This window comes from Dipodomys spectabilis, unplaced genomic scaffold (assembly GCF_019054845.1).
Source record: "Dipodomys spectabilis isolate Male_0828 unplaced genomic scaffold, ASM1905484v1 ptg000783l, whole genome shotgun sequence".
NCBI lineage: Eukaryota > Metazoa > Chordata > Mammalia > Rodentia > Heteromyidae > Dipodomys > Dipodomys spectabilis.
In genome coordinates, this window is record NW_024871460.1 from 6,098,301 (window position 1) to 6,112,967 (window position 14,667).

Sequence of the window (14,667 nt, forward strand, 5' to 3'; positions counted from 1 at the left end):
AAAGGCTAATCTTATTGAATGCTCATAGCAAATACCACAACTCTCATTTTGCTGATGATAAAATAGGCTTATCAAGATTAAATATGTTCCTTGGGTTTGTTGTCTTTGTTTTGGTACTGGTACTGAGGCTTGAACTCAGGGCCTCACACTCTTGCTTTGCTTTTTCGCTCAAGCATGGCACTCTGCCACTTGAGCCACACCTCCAGTTATACATGTTTGCTAGTTAATTGGACATAAGAGCCTCATGGACTTTTTCTACTGGGGCTGGCTTTGAACTGCTACCTTCAAATCTCAGCTTCCTTAGTAGCTGGCATGAGTCAGTGATGTCCAGTTTTTGCTTGTATTTTTACAGATTAAAAGGAGCCAGAGTTCATTTTCTGGTTGGATGACTGGAAAAAGATGTTATTTCGGTTCATTTTATTTTAGTGCCAGTAATGGAGCTTGAACTCAGGGCCTCACATGATATTTTTCAGTTCAAGGCTGGCAAGCTACCAGTAGAGTCACAGCTCCCCATCTGGCTTTTTGCTGCTTAATTGGAGATCAGAGTCTCCAGGTTTTCTGCCCTGGCTGACTTTGAACAAAGATCCAAAGCCCTCAGCCTCCTGAGTAGCTAGGATTAGAGGTGTGAGTCTCTAGTACCAGGTCAACTTCCACTTCTTTCTGTGTTTAAAAAAAAAAGAAGCAGTACTAGAAAAGTTCCCCGGGATTATTTGCACAGCATGACTGTGAAAAGCCTTTCTGCAAACTGTAGCATGTTCTAGATTTGTGTGTGTGTGTGCGCGCGCACACACACTCTGTCCCAATCTAACCTGGAAATGCTGCTGCAGGAACGGCACTGGCAACACGACAGGAAACGTGTGTGCCTCAAAATCCTTTCGGGGAAACATGGGATCCGTCTCCTACAGAACGAAGGGGAAATGGCAAACCAACCCTCACACAGACTCTCCTTGAAAGATGAAAAATTAACCAGGCGCAGTTTGGGGGGGCGGGGGGGAGTGGATCTGTGCTCCACTGTGCCGCGGGCTCTGTCTTCAGACTTAGGACACTTTTCCTTCCCCAGGGCCATTTTAGCCAAAGGTCATGTGTGTGTCTTGTCAAAGGCCAGCTTCCAATGGAATCACTGTCCCCTGGGCTAGCGGCCCCCTGACTACATCTGCATTGGAGAAATCCCAAAAGCAAACTGCCCAGCGCAAACAAGAGCAGTCGGGAGCCGCCGTCCGCGGGCACAGCTCCCAGGTCCCCGGCCGGCCCGCAGCCGAGGCCCGGTCGCAGCAGGCACCCAGGAACCCCACACCATGACCCGGCCCGCCGCCGCCTCTCGGGTACGGTAGGCGCCCTTCTCTGTCCATCTCCATGCTCCGGCTGCGGGTCCATGCTGCTGGGTTGTTGTTGTTGTTGTTTTTTTTTTGCGGGGGGGGGGGGGAGCAAGGAAATTTCTGCCAAAGGAGAGGGTCGGGGGGGGGTGTTGCCTCCAGATTTGTTGGAGAGAAAACGGTCCCACTTGGACCGGCCGTTCGGGTGCAGTCAGCTGGAGCGATTTCCAGGCGCGCAAACGTGGAGCTGAACCAAGGTCGACTTGGGCTTTGCCGGAGAATGTTTTGGGTTTGCAAATAAGTATCTCGTTTCTAGAAGAGGGAGTGTGGGGGGGGGGGAGGGGGCAGAGAGGGAGGGGTGGGGTGGGTGGGGGTTGTGCCAGGTCTTGGCTGGCTACCGATCCCCGGCGGTGACAAGTGGGCCGTCCCTCCCCGCGCCCTCGGCCCCCGGGGACGGTGAGCTCTGCCCTCTGGAGGGGGGGGGGGGGGGGGAGAGCGAGGCTCCTTGTTTATGGCCGCACGGAGAAGTCAGAAGCCATCGGTTTCTGTCCTGTTCTCTGTGGCTCCTCTATTTGTCCCAAGGAAATTCAAAGCTCTTTCTCCGCCAGGGCGCCCCTCTCTCCACGGCCCACCGGGTCTCCCAAGAGTCTGGAGCAGCCCGACTCCCCAGCCCTTTGTACTTTTCGATTGGAGGAAGCCTTTGCAATGGATCTGGTTAATTTGGTGTGCTGTTGGGGGTGGGAGGGAGACCCGAGATCCGAACAGGGCGAGCCTGGCTTCCCAGTTGCTTATGGATGCATTTTCTTTGGGGCTTGGAAGTCTCCAAGGGCGACGGAGCAGGTGTGTGGGGGGGGGGGGGAGAGAAGGTGTCGGTGGGGACTGCTTCCCGTGGGTCAAAGGGTTTCCGGGGACTGCGGCCACTCTGGCTTCATTTTAACAGGTTAAACACTGATAAAGTCAATGAAAACAAAAACCTTTCCAATGCCTAGTAGGACCTGGTAGGGAAGGCTTTCTGATACTCGTTTATGTAGCTCCGGAAGTTTTCTACACTTCTTTTCACTAGGTATTTATTTAACTTCTATTCCCCCCCCCCCCCCCCCATAATGACCGCCTGGATTTTCCCTTCTCTTTCCCCTCAGCCTTCTTAGAAGAGTGAGTGACATCTCCTGTGGGACCACCTACTAAAACCACACAGAACAGGTGGTAGTCTCCTGGGTATTTTTGGACTCCATTTTTAAATTCTGTGATACCGCACCTCCCCGCTTCTCTACTTACTGCCCCCAAGACAGGAATTCATTTCATGCACCTTAATGCGCCCTGGTGCTCTCTCCCTGACTCTCTTCCCTGGTCACCTTGAAGTCCCCCCAGATAATCTCTTCAACTCCCATGGCTTCGACCACTAAATATGTATGAGATGTCTCCTAATCAGCCTTGGGCTGATCTGCATCCCCAACAACAGCCTTTTATATAGAACATCTTCATTTGCATGTGTCATACAGCACCCTCCGTCCCCCTACATGACTTCTTGTCTTTCACTGACTGCGGAATGAGTCACCCAGCCCTGTCTATATTACCTGGAGTGTGCGCGCACGTGCACACACACACACACACACGCACACGCACACATTCATGTATACCCATGTGTCTGGATCTCTGGATCTTTGCTGCCATTGTTTTAGTGCAGACTGTTCTGGTCATAACTTCCACTCCATCTCATCTGGGGCCAGTCCTGCCCAGCCTTTGTCTCCAGATTGTGTCTATTAATCTTTCTAACTTGCAGTGTGATCATGCAGATTCTTTTGGAGATGTCTTCAGATCTCTTTCTCTCTTTCTCTCTGTCTCTTACTTTTTGGTGTTTAATTGGAGATAAGCATCTCAAGGGACTTTCCTGTCTGGGCTAACTTCAAACCATTATTTTCAGATCTCAGCCTCCTGAGTAGCTAGGATTACAGGAGTGAGCCATTAGCATGTGGCCTTCTATGTTAGTGTAAGTGGTGGTATGACTTAAGTAATAGAATATCATCTCAGCAAAAAAGCTGAGCAGGAGCATAGGCCCTGAGTTCAAGCCCTAGTACTAGTGCACACAGACGACACAGACACAGACACAGACACAGACACAGACACACACAGACACAGACACAGACACAGACACAATGTGTGTGATGATGACGCATATAGATTTTCCACAGCTTGCCTTTCCCCTTGCTCTTCAGTCTTATATCTTACTAATCACACCCTGCGCACATTTTATGCACTACTTTTTGCACATTTTCTGCAGTGTATACAAATTGAGGCATATTGAACTATTTACTAAGTATGGTTTGCTCCTAGTATTTTTCCTAGGTCAGGGTATAATTTCTGTTTTTTCTTTTCAAAGACTCAGCTGAAAGCCACTTTCTCTTGGAAAGTCCCAGACCATCTGCTCCCCATCCTCCAGAACAGGCTAAGCAGCCCTCCTCCACTCTCCTGGAACTTTCTTTACTCCTACTGTCTAGGTACTTACAATTTTTCATGGCAACTGTCTGTTGATCTGGACTGTAGACTCCAGAGCAAGATCAATGCTTTTTATCTTAGAATATTAATATTAATATTACATAGAATGTAGAATATAATCCATATAGAGAATCTTTTAATATTATTAGAGTCTATAACAATGGGATGTTTTGTGAATTCTTGTGAATTTTAGGCAGTTTTAATGAATGACTCTTATGTTCTGGTATAGAATCAAATGCTAGAGGTACAACAGCATATGTAGAATTTTTTTTTTCTTGCCAGTCCTGGGGCTTGAACTTAGGACCTGGCCGTTGTCCCTGAGGTTCTTTTGCTCAAGGCTAGCACTCTACCACTTGAGCCACAGCGCCACTTCTCGCTTTTTTCATTTATGTGGTACTGAGGAATGAACCCAGGGCTTCATGCATGCTAGGCAAGCACTCAGCCTACTGAGCCACCTTCCAGCACTAGAATTTCTGAGACACAATATAATAAAGAATAAATATCAGGGCTGGGAAGGTGGCTTAGTGGTTGAGTGCTTGCCTGGCATGCATGAGGCCCTGGGTTTGATTCCTTAGCACCACACAAGCAGAAAAAGCAGGAAGTGATGCTGTGGCTCAAGTGGTAGAGCGCTAGCCTTGAGCTAAAGAGCTGAGGGACAGCGCCCAGGCCCAGAGTTCAGGCCCTACGACCAACAAAAATAAATAAATAAATATCGTGATGATCAGGAAAAGGCACAATCTTCTCCTTATTTAAAAGAAGAAATCCTTAGACTCTGAGTATTTTACTCTGAGTATTTAAAATAATGTTTTAAATCTCTGATTCTGTTAGTTTCTCCTCCGATCCTCCTCTCAAAGCTCAGTGGGGGGGGGGGGGGGGCTTGTCTCTTATTGCTCCAGCATCTGCCCTAACCTTGCCCTACACCAACATGAGCTTTATGAAAGGATTTTTTTCTTTTCAATTTTGCCTCTGCTGACCTTGCAGAGGCAAAGGAATCCTCTGCAGGCTGAAGGGTGGTGTGAGATGCAGGCAACGACAGCCGGAGAGGTAGGCTTCCAAGAGTCTTTGCTTAACATGACCCCAAACAGACCAGTGACAGAACTCTCTGAGGGCTTCTCAGAGAGGCTTGAAATGAGGAAATATGGTTCTGATTGCTGGACGGGAATGATGCATGTTCCGAAATGGGCTGATGATTACATTCTCCAGGGAATGATTTAAACCTCAAGTCGTTCTTAAACTGTTTGAGACCATAGTCTTCTTGAATACAGACTCTTCTCAGGGAAGAAGATTGCAATCCGTAACACGTAGCACATAATATAAACTTTTAAAGGAGTGCTTATCCAAGTCTACCCTTTAATCTCTTGAGTTATTAATAAACCATTTAAAAACCCCAATCACATGGCTAATTATTCCAATAGATATTAGGAAGAAGGGAAGAAAGGGTTGAGAGGATCCCAGTGTAATGTATGTTAATGAACATGAACTTGAAATCCCAGAGTTTGGGTTCATGTTCCTACTCCGGCAATTACTACTTGTGTGGCTTTCTCTAGGAGTGATTATTTTCTATAAAAAAATTAGAGTGGATGTTGGAAGTTTAACATAAGGTTTTGGGAGGCACTTGGAACATGGTTATGCTTACTGAACATGAATTCAAAACCTTGATTTTAGGAGGGACCCAAACTCTTGCCATCCTTTTGGACCAGGAAGTATATACATAGCTTGAACTAAAGACACTGTGTTTACCACTACTTTGTCAGGTGGAGTAGCTCACCAGACTCCATCTCAACAGAAAAAGCTAGGTGTGATGGTGTGCACTTGTTATCCCAGTTAAGGTGGGAAGCATGAATAGGAGGATTATGGTCCAGAATGGCCTGAGCGGAACACAAGACAGTCTGTCTTAACAGTAACCAAAGCAAAAGTGGCTAGAGGCTTGGGTCAAATCGTAGAGTGACTGCATGAAGCATGAAATTCAAACCCCGTACAAAAAGAAAAAGAAATCCAGAGTATAGCATGTAGCAAATAAGAGTCATTTTATCCTGTATTGTCCAGACCATCTTCAAAACAATTGTATTTAGGTCTGAGTATTACACATTAGCTTAACTATTATTATGGTTTTGAGTATCTGCCATGTGTCCACCACTTTCTAGCTATTCATGACAATAGTACTGAAAAAGGTAGATCTGAGCTCATGGAGTTTTTAATGCAAAGAGGTGCCAGGTGAAAAACCAGGTGACTTAATTCAACATTGTACTTGCTTTGATATGGAAAGCTTAGGTTGCTGCAGAACTACATTAATCCAGACTCAAAGGGAGCAGGATCAACTTCCTATAGAAAAATGTTGAGATGTGGGGTAGGGATGAGCAAGAAGATGGTGGTGGATGGAAGAGAGTTTTCAAACGGAGGTGACAGTGCCTTCAACCTGAAGGGCTGAACAAGAAACTTAAAGAAGGAATTTAGGGGGCAGGGGATGAGAGAGAGAAGACTGGAGTGGTAGCAGGGGCTACAAGTTGGTGCTGTGGTGCTATAATCATTCTCTAGGAGAATGAGGAACCAATGAGGGTTACAAGCAGGGCATTGTAATTGCTTCTATGCTTTGGAAAGATTGTTGGGCTACCGTATGGACAATGGTTGGGAGGGTGGTTGATGTGGAAGAAGAGAAAGAGAATGTACTTGGGCAGTGGGAGGTGAGTAGGAAGGAGGAAAGAGTGGATCAATTCAAAAGCTGTTGGGAGATTCAAAATGCATAGTGATAAGCTTCAGGAAGGATGGATGCAGGACTTGAAGCTAGAGAAGAGAATATGTAGGTTATGCTGTCCATCTTGCTATCTGTCCATCTTTTGTTCTAATACAGAAGGGAAATTATCATTGTGCTTGTTTAGAGAGAGCAGAGACTTGGCCAAATGGGTAGAAGATATAGGAAGATTAATTATACCTCAATATGATGCAATATTTTCTCATTTCTTTTTTTTTTTTTTTGGGTCCGGTTGTGGGCCTGAACTCTGGGCCTGGACGCTGTCTCTCAGCTCTTCAGCTCAAGGCTAGCACTCTACCACTTGAGCCACAGCACCACTTCCGGCTTTTTTCTTATGTAGTGCTGAGGAATCGAACCCAGGGCCTCAGGCATGCAAGGCAAGCACTCTACCACTGAGCCACCTTTCCAACCCAGTGATGCAATATTTTCTAACAGCTATTCTAAGGCAATGAGTTCTTTGTCATTGAGAAATTTAAACACTAATTCTGTAGCTATCTGTGGAAAAGATGCAAAGGGTAGGAGCAGGGCTTTGACATGCTCTAGGGCATTGCAATTTCTGTTCAGTCCCACAATTCCCAGATTCTGTGTATCAAGTTCAAATACCTGAGCTTGACACTCAAAGCCACGATGATCCAGCTTCTGTTGGGTGCCTGTGTGTACTAGTTTACCAGGGCAGTCGTATGCCATGACTGCTGTCTCCTAGTAGTGATGAAGAGCATCCTCTTTCATATTCAAAAAGGTCTTATTGTGAACATGAAGTTTAATGATCATTCAACTCCTTAGTTTAATTTTCCTGCCTGATCTGCTGCTAGCTCTTTAGAACCTCCATGAATTTCCCCTATTCAGCCATTACTCTCAGAGCAGACTCAGCATTTCACTTCAAGTTTGCTTACAACCCCATCCCCATTCCTTACAGCAAGAATAGTCTCTCTCTGCACATCCTATGTACCTCATTGAAAATACTAAATTTCAGAAAGCTCTAACTTGAACGCTGCTTCCTTCATCAACTCTGGGGTATGAACTCAGGGCTTCTTGATTGCTGGACAGGTACTCTACTACTGAGTCTTTTTGCACTGGTTAATTTTTTTTGAGATAGGGTCTCAACCTCCAGTCCTGGTGTATGCCTGGATCAGGACTGTGATCCCCTTATTTTAGGTTTTCCATCGAAATGGGCACATGAGAGGCACATACCAATTTTCTCCCATAGAGTGCCACAGACTTTTCTGCCTGTGCTGGCCTAGAACCATGATCCACCCAATCTCAAGCTCCCACATAGTTTATGATGAGAGGTATATACTATCACACCAGTTATAGGCTTAGAAAGGATTTCATAATTTTTTTTTCCCCTCAGACTGGCATTGAACCATGATTTTCATGTTTTTAGTCTCCCGAGTTACTAGGATTACAAGTGTAACTTTTCTTGTTCTTAAATCTTATGTGTGGTTTTTTAAAAAAAAGAATTAAGTGTTTAGCTTTACAATATGATTGAATTCAGAATCCACAATTATTTCCATACTTATTTGAGCTCCTTTCCTAAGTTATCATTGCCTAAGTCCAGTACTGAGAACAGTGGAAAATGTTATAGTAACCCAGTGGAATGAATGGTGAGTTGTCTAAGGCAACAACTTTCTAGAGGAAAAAAAATGTATTTGCTTAAAATAATCCTCATTTGATCACACAAGTGATAATGCATTTTATAGGAAAGATTGTATAAAGGAGAAGAAGCAAAAATTGCCTGCAATCTCACTACCTAGAGACAAGCACATTAACGCGTGAGTGAATATCTCTTCTATACTCTTTTGTGCGCAGTCGCTTTTAAAACTAGAATCATACCTGTTTTCCTGTCACCTTGCTTTCACTCAGTAACATGCAGAGTATCACTTTTCACAAACATGATCTTTAAGGTGTGTGAGCTTATCTTGTTCTACAGCTGATTTCTTTGGCAGATTGCTGTTGCTGGACACATGCCGATTTCTTCTTATCTGACATTACAGAAGATAAACAGCCTTCTGAGAGGAACATGCATGCATGCCATTCTAAAATGGCAAGATAGTTAATGACTAAAGAAAGGACTTTGAGTGGCTAAGAGAGCATGATTTTTTTAAGTCTAATTTTCCTTAAGATTTTTCATTTTGTACTCCAAAATTTATTATCTTATTTATTTTATTATGTATTCCTTGATACAAAATTTTGTGTACAGACATTTATTATTGTTTCATTGGTCCTTGGGCTTAATTAAACTCACGGCCTGGGTGCTGTCCCTGAGTTTTTGTGCCCAAAGCTAGCACTCTACCACTTGAGGCACAGCCACTTCTGGCTTTTTGGTAGTTAATTAGAGAGAAGAGTCTCACAGATTTTTTTCTACCTGAGTTAGCTTCAAACAGCGATCTTCAGCTCCTCTCCAGAGTAGCTACGGTTACAGACATAAGCCACTGGCACTCGGCCATTTTTATTATTATTTTGAGGTAGTTGTACGAAGAAGTCTCAATTCAGCACGTCAGTTTATGAGTCTAACGCATTCGACCAGAGTCTTCTTCCACCATTCTCTTTCGCCCCCATTGACCTCAACCTTACCCACCTCCTCGGGTTACCAGTACCATTTCATATATGGGCATTCAATCTGATGCCTACAATTTCTCTATATATTTATTCCTAAATTAAATGAAGGTGTCGGACTCGAAATATATGAGAAAAGTTTGGAAAGAAAATGATTAATAAAAACAAACTTTACAATTTAGGTAGGGGTGGGGGGTGGAGGTGGGGGTGTAGTTGAGGAGGTGGAAGGGAAGGGATGGTAGGGGGAAAACAAAGGAGGAAGCCACAATGCGGTAAGAAATGTACTCATTACCTTGCTCATGTAACTGTAACCCCTTGTATAGTATAGTATTTTCACAATAAAAACCTTATTTAAAAAAAAAAGAAAATAATTAGTAGCTGGCAAATACTCTATTGAACATCCAGAATTGAGTTTGAACTCTAAAATTGGTGTGTCTGTATAGATGTGAGTCAAATTATTGTTCATAAATTGAAATGAAGTGTGGTAACACACTTGTTACAAAACAAAGATAATGGTGTTTGGGGAAAGTTCGAAGGCACTGATTAATTCTCAGTCTGCAGTAAATGATGTCCATTACAAATAGGTGTCCATTACAGAATGTAATGTTTTCAGCAGGCCTATTCAATGGGAAACCTTATGAATCTGTTAGGTCACTTTTTTAAAAAAATCTGTTGTGAGGCTTGAATTCAGGGCCTGGACACTATCCATGAACTCTTTTGCTCAACATTAGTGTTCTACTACTTTGAACCATAGAGTCACTTCTGGTTTTCAGATGGTTAATTGGAGGCTTGCCCAGGCTGGCTTTGAACTATGATCCTCAGATCTCAGCCTCCTGAGTAGCTAGGATTACGGATGTGAGCCACTGGCTCTCAGTTTCGTTAGGTCACTTTTTAATGCAATGAATGAACACATAATAAATGAAAGATGTTATTATGGGTTCAGTTGAATGCACCTCCTCCAAATTCATATGTTGAAGTAATAACTTCTGAGATCTCATATGACCAAATTTGGAGATCTGATATTCACAGAGGTAATCAAATTAAAGAGGCCACTAAGATGGATCCTAGCCCAATATGACTGGTGTCCTTATAAAAAGAGGAAGTTTGATAGCTCAAGCCTATAATCCTAGCTACTCAGGAGGTTGAGATCTGAGGGTCAGGGGTTAAAGCCAGCCTGGGCAGAAAAGTCTGTGAAACTCACACACACACACACACACACACACACACACACACACACATGAGCTGGAAGTGGAGCAGTGACTCAAGTGGTAGAGTGCTAGCTTTGAGCACAAAAGCTCAGGGACAGCGCCCAGGTCCAGAATTCAAATCCCAGGATCCCTCTCTTCCTCCTCCAACACACAAGAGGAAATTTGGACACTGAGACATAATGGAGGCAAGATGATGTGAAAGACACAGGGAAAAGATGGCTCTCTACAAATCGTGGACTTCTGAGGCCTTAGAAGACACTAATCTCACTCACTGACACCCTGACCTTGGACTTCTAGCCTTTAGAATGGGAGCCAAAAAATTGTTGCTTAAAGTACGGTCTATGGTCCTTTGTTATGACAGCCGGAGATGACTAATGCACATTTCTTAAGACCGCGGTGCCTCGAGCATGTTTTCATCTGGTCACACTCAACACAACATTGTTTTGTTCTCCACCCAATACAGCTTCTGCAATTGCACACAGTGCTGTGTGGGCTACAAGTTACAAAGCTTCTTCCTATCCAGGACCTCTTTTAACCTCAACCAAAGTGTATGAGATGGGAATTATTAACATCTCTGCTTCACAGATAGGAAATGGTGGTTTGAAGAGATCAGTTGAAGATGCAATACATTTGTAAACTGACTTGTGAAATTGAAATCCCTTTGTCCAACTGCTTAAAGATAATTAAAAAACAAACAAACAAATAAAACCAAAGAATAACAGAGTTGTTCAAATGTGCAGAGTTTAGAAGTAAACATTGAATTCCAATGTGCATAGAGTTGAAATTCAGATATGGATCTTCTGACACTAAATATTATGGTATTAAAAAAAAAAGAAGACTGTCACTGGAGAAAGGAAAGGGACTAAGGAGGCGTTCATAATAAAAAAGAAATCCTTGGCTCAGCTTCCTAATGTTCATGCTAATCACATGAACTCAAATTCCCCTACAAAATACATTTCGAAGAATTTTACAGAAAACAAAGTGGAGGGGGAGCGGGAAGTGGAAGTGGAAGTTTAGCAAAAGTTTATTTAGCAAAGCAAGGAGAAAAGGGAAGAAAGGAGAACCCCTGACATGTAGGAGGTAGGAACAAGGCTCAAAAGCTTGTCACAGTTGTATTTGTACCTTTCAGGTTGGGGAGAGGCAGAGTCCTGCTAGAACCCTTATCTAGATGGCACATTATTTAGCAGATATAAATCATTTTGTTTTGTTCACTAGCATAGAGTATAGGGTGAGTCTTATTATTACTCAAAACATGGAAACAATGGCAACATTTCTTCACTCATTCAAGGAGATTATAATTTACTTAGCATCTAATGGAAAGGTGATAAGAGGAATTTCTTGCTGTTCTTGGTGATTTTGAACCTTACTTCCTGGCTCTAGATTAACTCTATCTATCTATCTATCTATCTATCTATCTATCTATCTATCTATCTATCTATCTATCTATCTATCTATCATCTATCTATCTATCATCTATCTATCCATCTCTCTATTACATTTTATTTTCTCAGTTATCTTATCTACCAAAGAACATGTCAATACAATCTTTCTTCTTGAAAATTTGAAAGGACAGGGATTATGACAGGTTGAGCCTAATTTTCTTTTTTTCTTTCTTTTTTTTAAAATAACTTCCCTGAGCATGGTTTTATTAGCTTTACTATTGGGTTTTTATTAGTTGGACTATACCTGAAGCCTGATGGGCCCTCATTTCGTCACCCACATTTCGATGATCCACTATTTACTAAGATCTAGGCCTCTCTGTTTATGTGCACAGAATCTTCTTCTCTGCTCAGAAGCTTTGCTGACTGACCTTCTCAGAACCAATTTTGATTACTGAGAAATGCAATTGAAAAACTTTGGACATGTGGAAAATAACTGAGTTTTTTTCCCCCATCATTAATGCTGTTCAGATATTAGTTCAGCACAGTAAGATGAGGGGTGCCTAACATTTTCCTGGACGCTGCTTGAGTTTAATGAACAGAAGCAAATGCAAGATTATTGCGCTTTTTCCTCGGGTGACCTAAGCTTGTTCTTGGCACCCATGAGTGCAGAATACTTGGTTGATCAGAGTGTTTCTGTGGCTTCTACCCAGGGGAGTTATTAGTTTTGAACCTTGGGGATAATTCCATAAGAATGTAATTCTTTTCTTGCAAAAAGAACAAAATGTGGCTTGTGTTGGGTGAAGCTAGTTATTGAACCTTTGGTTCCCAAATTGTAGAGCCATAGTAAGCAATAGATAACGTTATCAGATTTAGCCAAAGTAAGCAAAACAACAATAAAACCCCTGTGCTTCAATGAAATCTTAATTCAAACAAAGAATACTTTTATATCATAAATACTTTCTCAGTATTAAAAAATACTAAAAAAAAAAAAAAAAAAAAAAAGCTGGGCGCTGGTGGCTCATGTCTGTAATCCTAGCTACTCTGAGTATTGTGATTAGAAGCCACACTAGGCAAGAAAGGCCATGAGACTCTTATCTCTAATTAACCACCAGAAAACCGGAAGTGGCATTGTGGCTCAAAGTGGTAGAGCTCTATCCTTGAGTAAGAAGGCCTAGGACAGCATCTAGCCCCTGAATTCAAGCCCCAGGACTGGAAAGAGAGAGAGAGAAAAGAGAGAGAGCGAGAGATATATCTAGCAATCATATAATATAAAGTAATATTGGGAATACAGTATTGATACTTTTTGATATGTCATTGCTTTAAAGTCTTTGAATATTATGCGCTTACCCAATTATTTTTAAAGTTATCTTTAAGTAGTTGTGCAAAGGAGGTGCCACGTAACGAAGCAGTTTATGACTATAGTGCATCCTCCTCCGTTGTACCCTTTCAGTGTTCTCAACCTCTCCCTTTGACTCACCCCTTCTCTTATTTTTTTTTCTGAATTTTGTGGTATATACATAAATTCTTGACTGCATTCTCCCCCTCTTTCCCCTTTTATTGTATACCCTTCTCCTTTGGTCCCCCTCCCCTTCTTGGGTATGCCTGTTTCCTGATGCTGATTTTGTTGGGCTTTGGCCTAGTATTGGTCATCTCATGCTAGAACCAGACTTTTACTGGTTTTGCTGATTTCCAGGGATCATGCTTAGCACTTACATTAATTAGTTCATGGAATCTTGTATGCTGAGTCTAGGTCAGCCTGTTGTTTTCGTTTAGGATTTTAATTATTTTACACCCGAAGGTTAAAAGAAAGGAAAAAAGCTTGTTCATAACACATTCTTTTTTTCTTTTTTTTTATTCGTTGTGCAGAGGGGCTACTTACATGAGTGAGGCAACGAGTACATTGCGTGTGGAGCATTGCCACCCCTTCCCTTCCTTGTTGTTGTCCCACTACCCTTCCTCCCCCACCTCCCACCCTTCTCCCCACCCCACCATAACACATTCTTAGCAAAGAGCTCTTTTATGAATAGGAAGAAATGTTAGGCTGGGTAGATTGCACACTTCAACTGTACCTAACTGACCTGGAGGTTTTGTTTCAGTACCCCATGTGAGACCCTAGACCATTACTTCCTGATTTAGTAGTTATACTATGGACCTCAGAGCTGACATTTCTCACTATTCCTAGGGGATGCTAACGCTGTTAGTGTGGGGTTTGCGCTTCCATTTTGTTTGTTTTTTGTTTTGGGGACAGTTTCACTAGGTAGTCCAGGCTGGTCTTAAACTCACAATCTTAAGTCCTGAAATTATAACACCATATCCAGCTCAGGGAATCACCGTTTGAGAACCACAGGTCTAGACACAAGATAAAGTTGTCTGTCCTTCTGTCTATCTACTCATTTATGTAATTTAGCTTGTTGCTTATTTCAGTGATAAACTAAGAAATTGTATATTATTTATGTTGTATGAATTAATAATGGCACATATCATATAATGAGGAAGGCAAACTATTCACATCAATATCCCCTCATATCTTTACCATTTGTGATGGGAACATTTAAAATCTAGCATTTCAGTCATTTTTGAGTGTACAAATGCATTATTTTTAGAATTATTATTAAGTAGTTGTACAAAGGGCTTACAATTCCCCAAGTCAGGTGTTGAGTAAAATACATTATGGTCAATGTCACTCCTTTTTGTGTTTTCCATTAATATTAACAAGTCATTGTCCTGTACCATAGACTACCAGCACTTCTCCTGTCTAATTGAGACTTGGTCCTTTTTGACTAAATATGCCCATTGTCTCCCACCTGAGCCCCTAGTCAGCACTGTTCTACTCTCTTCTAGAAGTTCATTTTCTTTATGTTCTACATGTACATGAGATCATGTAGTAATTGACTTTCTGTATTTGTTGAATTAACATATTATATATGACATTATATTAGCATATAATATCAACAGATATATTACTT

At 42.3% G+C, this 14,667-nt stretch overlaps 1 protein-coding gene across 1 annotated transcript in view; it reads left to right on the top strand.

Moving 5' to 3' along the window:
- Positions 1-1,089: 1,089 nt before the first annotated feature.
- Enpp2 (ectonucleotide pyrophosphatase/phosphodiesterase 2) overlaps positions 1,090-14,667 on the top strand; it is a 104,074-nt gene continuing 90,496 nt past the window's right edge. The window contains exon 1 of the mRNA XM_042672939.1: positions 1,090-1,322. Within this exon, the coding sequence (XP_042528873.1) occupies positions 1,296-1,322 (27 nt within the window). The 5' untranslated portion in view covers positions 1,090-1,295. The remainder of the gene's footprint in view (positions 1,323-14,667) is intronic.